The sequence below is a fragment of the Hippoglossus hippoglossus genome, chromosome 1, assembly GCF_009819705.1.
Source record: "Hippoglossus hippoglossus isolate fHipHip1 chromosome 1, fHipHip1.pri, whole genome shotgun sequence".
NCBI lineage: Eukaryota > Metazoa > Chordata > Actinopteri > Pleuronectiformes > Pleuronectidae > Hippoglossus > Hippoglossus hippoglossus.
In genome coordinates this window covers 26307325-26315991 of record NC_047151.1, presented here as the reverse complement: position 1 = coordinate 26315991, position 8667 = coordinate 26307325, and the positions used below count along the sequence as shown (strand labels likewise).

Below are 8667 nucleotides of genomic sequence, written 5' to 3'. Positions count from 1 at the left end.
GATTCAGGATCAGCATCGTTGAGACGGATCTGGACAAAAGGACGGATCCAGTTTTCTTTTTTCACTTTCTTTGTGCGGTTACATTTTTGAAAAGCGTAAACACACAGCTCGCCATTTCCTCCAATTACAGAAATGTAGCGTTGCTCGTGTTAACGCTCTTCATAGAGTCGACTCCGTCTCTCACCCGGATGATCTAACTTGCTCTCTTCCTGATCAGTTTAACCTGAATCGATGCTCGGTTGTTCTAACGTAATTTGGTCTGTGACCTTAAAAGTACCCAACACTAATCAATGGGTTGGTGGTTGGTGGCCATCCATAAAGATTTTACTGGCTTCATCAGGCAGGAACGATTCAGCACAAACTCAGCAGATACCATTGATTGTGAGTTTACAGGCATCGAGACCACCGGGACCACCCCCCCGTTAAAAATAACAAATCACCTTCTGCTCGTGGTGGACGAACGAGAACATCATGACAACGAACAGGTTCTAGAGGTAAACGTTGCATCTGATGCTAAAGACACTCAAGGGCGACATAAGACTTAATAGAAATATCATAGGGAGAAATTTAAAGTCATTTAAACCACATTAATGTCTTATATGTTTCAAATACTAATTTATAGAAATAATTCAACTTGATCCGACACCATATTCCATCCAATTAGCTCATTTACAAGCCTCTGAGGTCGTGGGCCTGTGAGGGAACGTTTTTAAAATCTCCTGCAGTGGATAAATTATTATGTAACATCAATTTAAACTATTTGCTTGGCCACACTCTGTCAGGATAAGTGAGGAGGAGTGAACTGACCCTTTAAATTGTTCTTCTGAAAGGCACCAAGGAAACGAGCTGCATGTACGACAGCAGCCTCTGCAAACACATTTCAATCTCACTGCTCATCTTAGCACAAATATAAAAAAACGATTGCACAGATTTATGATTCCTGACAAGTGAAAGAACTTTACACAAAGTCCCTGATGTAAGAGGAGAAGCAGCTCAGCACAGAAGGAGGAAAAATGTTGGGCTTCGTACAAGATTGTATTTCTGTAAGGAAGTTGTAAGGAAGTGATTCAACATTCTTTCCTCATCGTGTGCTTCGTTACCTTTTCTCTTTATTATTGCTCCTTTTGATTCTAATATGTTTTATGGGAAGTCCACGTTTAAGTATGTTCCTTTCCAGGCTGAGAGGAAAAAAGCACCAAACTTGTAATGTCCTGTTAAGTTCTTCTGTCTTGGGACAAAATAGAATCCACGGCCAAAAAAAAAAACAGCGAGTAAATAATCCGACCCAGAGCTTTTTGCCAATCTGCTCGTTATTCCCACGTTTTCACTGGATGCTCGGCGCCACCAGGTATCCATTGAAGGTGATGTAAACATCCACGTCGTCGCTGTACACGGCGTTCTCCCGCTCCCGCTTGTAGAGTCGTACCCACACCTCGTCGTTCAGCGCCAGGTTCAGCATCACGCTCTGACTCTGCATGATGGACCTCTCGCTGGGCTGCGCGTACAGGATCACCTGCTCCTTGTCGTTGTGCATCAGGTGCAGGTAGGTCTCCTTGAAGTTCCAGGTGTGGATGTTGATGTTGAACAAGTAGATCCCCGGCACGTAGCAGTAGAACTTGCCCTTGAACATGTTGAAGTGCTCGTCCAGGTTGACGAACACGGTGTCGAACACCAGCGCCTGGTAGTAGTCCACGCTGTGCAGGGCCTTTCGACGTCCCACAGAGAAGGAGGAGTGAGGGATCTTGCAGGCGTCACCGGGGGAACCCGCCTGGCCCTTGCTGCCCTTAGAGCCCATGGGTCCTCGGTAGCCGGCGGTGCCCTCCAGACCGGGTTTCCCAGGTGTACCTTTATCTCCCCTGTCTCCTTTGTCCCCTGAGAAGAAAAGAGGAAACGCAGATGAGCGGTGCAGACAGAAACACCAGAGGTTAACACTCCAAATTATGTCTTTGGGACAAGATGGCAGTTTTCGTATCTGAGATATTTTGGTAGTATTTGGTGGAAATTATTATTTGCTCGCCTCTTGTTTACAATATGTTTCCTGACAACAGCTCAACACGTTGTCTCGTCTGGGTTTTAAATTTCATATATGACCTGACAACATGATTACTGAGCCAACGTCCACCCACTCAAGTGACACTTCTTAAACTTCAGCCTCATATCTCAATGAAGCAGCTGTATAAAAAAAAAAAAAAAAAATCCCTCAGAGCTATGAAAACATTCCCTCGACAATAAACTGAGAAACTTTGCAGCTTATTGAAACTGTTGGAAGTGACAATCTTATTTGAGGGATGACATATGAATCTTTTGTCAAATCTCTGTTGCTGTTTCTAGGAGGCAGCTCTGTTCCCTTCAGGCAGGACATGAGCGCAGCACACACACACACACACACACACACACACACACACACACATCCACAGTGATCTGTCTGCCCACACAAAAACCTAAAAGGAGACTCTTTCCACAAACAGCAGCTCAGCAGCCACCTCTGCTCTCACGGCCATATATGGAACTGATCCTTCGTCCTGAAGTCAGACAACAGCAGCACACGTGGCCGCTTGGTGACTCCGCAGGTCTCTTCTTCCTCCCGCTCAGTCTTTGCAAAAACTAAAACTCAAGTGTCCACTTTTAGAGAAGTTACTTCGTGGTTCCTACAATCACTCAAACATTCAGGGATCATAAATAAAGTTGCTGGTGGAGTTTGGAGCGTGTGTCTTTCTTCAACTGGATCTCGTTTGCATCAACACTGTGCCAACAAACTATTTTTATACCACAGTGGAAACTACTGTATTTTTATACCAGAAGGTCGGAGGTTCGATTCCAGTCTTCCCCATCTGCATACCGAAGTGTCCCCGGGCAAGATGCTGAACCCCGAATGGCCACCTCATAAATGTTGAAGTCAATGACATGTGATGTAATGTGATAAGTTTTTGGAGAGTTAATCCTTCTTCAACCAGGACTTCAAATGCATTGGTCTGATTTTTTTGTACGACCTGGTGCAGTGAGTTTGTGGCTCAGTGGAAAGTATTTTTGGGAAACCAACTGTGTCCAAGAAATTAAAACTTGGACCCAAGTTCTTTTGCTGGAAACTTTCATTGTTCCTCTGTGGTACAACAAAGCCTTAATTAACCCAAACTATGTGCTAGTATCTGGTGTGTGTGTGTGTGTGTGTGTGTGTGTGTGTGTGTGTGTGTGTGTGTGTGTGTGTGTGTGTGTGTGTGTGTGTGTGTCAGTGTGTGTGTGTGTGTGCGTGTGTCAGTGTGTGTGTGTGTGTGTGTGTGTGAGAGAGAGAGAAACAGAAGGATATTTCTTTTGTTTGCAGTCCAGCAGTTGGACTGGTTCCGGGGGTTGCTGGTGGGTCAGGACAGACTTGGCATGTTCACTTATCAAAGAACCAGCAGATTAATCAATAGAGCGATGACTCATCAGATGGAAGCTGGCTGCGACGTCTCCGAAATTCAAAACACATGTTCTCACAAAAACTCTCCCACTCCGACTGTGTAGCTGTCGAAAACCATTGTCTATTTAATCCCTTGTCACGCTCATCTGCCTCTTTCTCTTTCCCCCGAGGTTTCAATGCAAACTTGAGACAAATACAAATAAATAATCACACAGACGTGCACACCTGCAGTCGGGCTTCTCGTTGACTGTACATACAGACGGACGATGCAGCTCCTTTTCTTTTCACTGTATCTTGTGCTGGTGACACCCTTTAGAGTCTGTGCAGTAATTATCAAGGTGCCACTCATGCACCCCTGCAACCAATCACGAGTCAGTGTCGGCTGTCAATCGTTATGTTTTTATTGCATTAAATAATCATAATTAAACCCAAACTTATCAGAAGAATTATTACTTGAACAAATGCCAGCTTGATAAGAACTTCCTAAAATGCCAGAAACCATCTTTGGGGGAAAAGATTTGACCTGGATTAGATTGGACTATGAATTATTAGTTTGCTCCATGTCCTATCTGCTAACATGGAGGAGGTGGGGTTCATGACCTGCTGATTCCCTCGGTTAGTTAGTCACCTTTGAGGATGGTCATGTTGATGACCGTGCGGACCTCTGGCACCTGGTACTGGCCGGTGGCCGGTGACGGCTCGATGTGGTCGCAGCACCGTCTGCAGAGTCTGGACGGGGGTCGAGAGGGGGAGGAGACACAGCAAACCAGGGGGAGGAGCAGCAGCAGCCTCAGGCACAAAACCAACATGGTTGTCACAACCTGAGAGGGGGAGGAGAGAAGAGGAGCGTGTAAAAGTTAAAGGAGAAGAATGTTAAATTGGACATTCATATCAAGATAAAGCGAAGGAAGGCTTGTGACTCGTATGGATCTGTGTGACTCTGAATCTCATCATGTAACAACGAACACAGTCGAGCTTCACTGGACTTTGAATAAACAGGTGAACGGATCTTTGTGCAGCAGCTCAGCTACAAGGTTCTTCAGACTGAGTCTTTATTTGCTGCGGCTCAATTACTGCACTCAGGTCACTTTTTCAGATTTAGAAAGAAAGCTGCCACCATGGTTTCATTTGGTCTTTAAATCTGTTAGATGATCAGCTGTGCTGCAGACTGGAGTGGAATCAAATGGACCAATCGAAGGAAGGGATCATCAGCCACTGTCCCCGCCTCCAAAGTCTCTAAGTTCAACTTGACGATCAAGCGCCTGTCTGCCGGTGTTGTCATTCCAAACAGGCAGGTTTACAACGGACGCTGCACTCGTGAATAAGATGAGGTTCTGTCTTTTCTCCAGAGGGAACGTCCGACAAGCTAGAGAATGAAAAGCCACGAAACCAAAACCAACATTTTTGTGTTAGTTAGTTGTGTATCTTATCCCATTCCTGTGGAAAACTGGCCAAGTGTCAAGATATTTCCAGAATAAACATGTTTGATTGTGAGGGTTACCTCAACTCAGGAGTTTAAAACACTGGCAGCAAATCCCAGACGTTGATGGAAGACTCGTGATTTTGTGCCCGTGTTTAGTCCGTCAGGAAAATCCATCGTAAAAGTAGCAGAGACGCAAGTTTCTGCAGCAACAGCTGTCTCAGTATATCAAAGTGCAACGCAGCCAAGACGTGTTAGCCAGCTATCGTCACTTTCATTCTTAATAGGCATAAATTCATCACATTTATTCTCTGGCAGCTGTTGAAAGGTTTGTAGAAAATGTGGGAAATCCTTCATTCCACATGTCGGATCAAGAGAAAAGCTTTCATACCGAAAAAGGAAATTACAACCAACAGACTTAAAACACCTTAAAACTGTAATACAGGTCATTTGAGGGAAGTCCTTGAGTTTCCTTTCATTTATTCACTGAAGAACTAAACCGTAGTCGTCATATGTGGGATCCAGAGGTTTCGAATAGAGCGATGTTAAAAACATGTATATGACCTTTCACACACACACACACACACACACACACACACACACACACACACGCACGCTCTGGCCCCACACGCGCGCGCGCACAAACACACACACACACACACACACACACACACGCGCGCACAAGCCCCAGTTTATTGAGCTCGTTTTAAGAGTTTAAAAACAAGTATCACTTGTACAAAACAATACTAAAACATGACTTTGACTTTTTTCCCTCATTCAACTTTATCAATAAACTCATTCCTGTCTCCCTCAGCTTCCTGTCATCAATCCCCACGTTAAGCGTCTTGACTTCCAGTTTCCCACATGCCGACATAAATCATCTGAGAAGAGATCTACAGTGAAGAGAGAACGAAAAACAAAAGGCTGGATAAGAAAGCTGAAGCTAAAAAATTAAAGTAAACAGCGGAGAGAAGGCTGGGAGAGATAAGGGAGAGAGTCCCTGAAGCTTTTACAGTGATGGATGAACGTGGACACGATGCGAGATGATGGATGAAGCTTGACTCTGAGAAAATGAAACTCCATATTTCTCTCCAGCTACCGATGATAAAACATTACCATAACAGTTTGAAACTGCTTCACTGTCACAGGAAACAGTTCTATCATTAATTTCAATTTATTTACTCGATCCTCATATCGCTGTTAATTTGCAATGACTGCAACAACAGACAAATCTTGTCTCCTCCATGTTGGGAGTTGGGACAAGTCAAAGTTTGTAATTAGTTTCATTTCTGGGTCGTGGGAGGAAGTGGAGATGTGTCATCCATCTTTACGGTCTGTGTTGTGAACACGTTAGCTGATAGACCCAGAATTTTTGATTTATTGTGACTTCCATAATAAACGCTGGAAGAAAAATGCTGTTCTCCCCAGATCAGTCGCACATTTACACAGAGACACCCTAAAGACATATTTAAAAACAACAGACAGGTTTTAAAAGAAGCTGATGATACGTTTATTATAATAACTTTCAAACTTTCAAAGTGCTGATGTAATTGTGCTCCCATGAGACACAAACAAGCTGCTGAGCTCCGCTGCTGAGCACTGAGACTATTATGAAACCTCACTAAGAAACGCACTGATTTATGTTCCATCCGTTTGACACTGAGGACTGTGAACATTAAATAATAGAAGCTATACGGCTATAATATAATTTTCATTGAGTGTTTCAACTTTGTCAGAAACTTAAATACATTATAAAGGGAAGGGGACAGTTATACTATCTTGTGTTTCTTGCCAAAAAGAACTCAAGCAGAAAACATCTGCTGATTCTCCACGTTATGAAATATCTGGCACGAAGCTGTTTTTCCCCGTATCAACTCCTAATGCTGACACGCGGATTTCTGTCATCTGTCAAACATGCTTAGACACAGCGTGTTCAGCGCTTCAACACAAGGTGGATGTGCCACATGTGGGTTAGTTTGTTCGTTTCCCACCCTGATAAAATAATGAACTTTATTCATATAGCACCTTTAAGACACAGTTACAGTTTGTTCTACAAGTTAATCTGGGGGCAATCAATTTGGAGCAATCGGAGGATCACACAATATTAACGCACAAATATGAGAATAAATGCATCTCTGCCTGTTTGTGTGTGGAAGGAATATCTCGAGAACTGTTCATCTCATCGGCTTCACACTTGGCTTGTGTGTTGTCAAGAGACAAAGGAAGTGCAGTGTCCAAGTGCAAGTTCAATATTCATAAACTTATCTTTATATATCTAAAGTTGAGTCTTCTTCTATGTCCTTGTGTAAACCACAGCAGCTGGCAACTGGCGGACCTCAGGCCAAAACTGCCGCCAGATCATTTTCATAACTTGATTATTTGTATTTCACCATATGGAACAGATCTCAAGATTCATAAAATCACTTCCTCTTTGGCAATTTGTCTACAAAGTAAAAGCACAACGTTGGTTCTGTTGCTTTATATCCAGCTGAATCCCAGAGCTGTTATTTTTGAAAAGTTGTGAACTTGGGTGTAGGCAGCTTAACAGACTCTGAATCCACAAATCATTCAAACTTATATATGAGCCACACACGTGAACAGTGATAAAGCAAATTCAGTTTTGTTTTATGAAAAACATCGACTTCACTTCGGATAAACCAGGAAGGATGAACACAAAGTTTTCTAACTTCAGCTCCGCAGCATCAACACAAGAGAACAGAACATTCTGGTAAATACAAATCACACTAAATGATTTCAAAGGTCAGTTTGACTCGATGTGACCTGAGATTGTGTTTCAGTTCATTTGAATGTGGGTTAAATAAAGTTCGACCTCATCAACACCCCCCCCCCCCCCCCCCCCCCCCCCCCCACAGCAACAAGCACAATTTGCACCATGATCCTGATAACACACCGATAATGAACTGAACACAGACACACACACTCTCTCTCTCTCTCTCTCTCTCACACACACACACAGACAAACACACACTCTCTCTCTCTCTCACACACACACACACACACACACACACACGTGCAACAACAGAGTCATAATGAAATCATTGAGGGAGCCACGTCTACAACAGAGCCAGAGCATCAGTTTGGCACGCGCCTGCAGTCCGGATAAACCGCGCGCGCACGACTGAAAACACACAACATGCACACACACAAAACAACACACACACGCACACAAACATCGTGCACGTACCGATAAAAACGTGCATGCAACTTAATAACACACACACACACACTGCTGCTGAGTTGGCGACTTGTGAATAACTTCTAGAATCCTGCACGTCTCTGCACGCACGGGTGTTTCCTCTCCTTCACCTTCTCCTTCTTCTTCTCCTCCTTCTTCTTCTCCTCCCTCTCTCTCTCTCTCTTTCCCTTTACACCTCCGGTCTGTTATTGTCCCGCAGAGCAGCGGGACATGTCGTCAGAAAGTGTCTGTCACAGGGTCACGGTGTGTGCAGGAGGCTTTTCTTACCTGCTGGAGTCTCTGCAGCGGAGGAAGAGGAGGACAGACTGCTGGTGTCAGCCTCAGAGGAGGAACTAAACCTCTCTCTCTCTCTCTCTCTCTCTCTCTCTCTCCCTCTCTCCCTCTCTCTCTCTCTCTCTCTCTCTCTCTCTCTCTCTCTCTCTCTCTCTCCCTCTCTCTCTCAATCCCTCTCTTCCATACACACTCCTTCCCTCCCTCTCTGTCTTTACACACACACACACACACATCAAAAAGTCAGTCTCTCTCCCCATACTCCCTCCACAATGTCCTTCATCTCCTCACCTCCCTTCCTGCCTTCTCCTCCTGTGCCTCTGTTCCTCCTCCGTCCATCCATCCATCCTCAAACTCCACATC

The 8667-nt window shown here is 44.3% G+C and overlaps 1 protein-coding gene across 1 annotated transcript; it reads right to left on the bottom strand.

Moving 5' to 3' along the window:
* Positions 1-609: 609 nt before the first annotated feature.
* c1qtnf6b (C1q and TNF related 6b) lies at positions 610-8429 on the bottom strand. Its single transcript, XM_034581728.1, has 3 exons — positions 8302-8429; positions 4026-4218; positions 610-1872 (listed from the first exon to the last, which is right to left on the bottom strand). Exons 2-3 carry the CDS (start codon positions 4204-4206, stop codon positions 1325-1327), a joined length of 729 nt encoding a protein of 242 aa, XP_034437619.1. The 5' UTR covers positions 4207-4218; positions 8302-8429; the 3' UTR covers positions 610-1324.
* Between the last annotated feature and the right edge of the window lie 238 nt (positions 8430-8667).

Bases quoted from the DNA above. Each gene is read 5' to 3' on its own strand.
- c1qtnf6b (XM_034581728.1), bottom strand. From the start codon at position 4,206: ATGTTGGTTTTGTGCCTGAGGCTGCTGCTGCTCCTCCCCCTGGTTTGC. The intron at 1,873-4,025 runs GTGACTAACTAA...TTTTCTTCTCAG, and splicing joins CAACATGACCATCCTCAAAG to GGGACAAAGGAGACAGGGGA.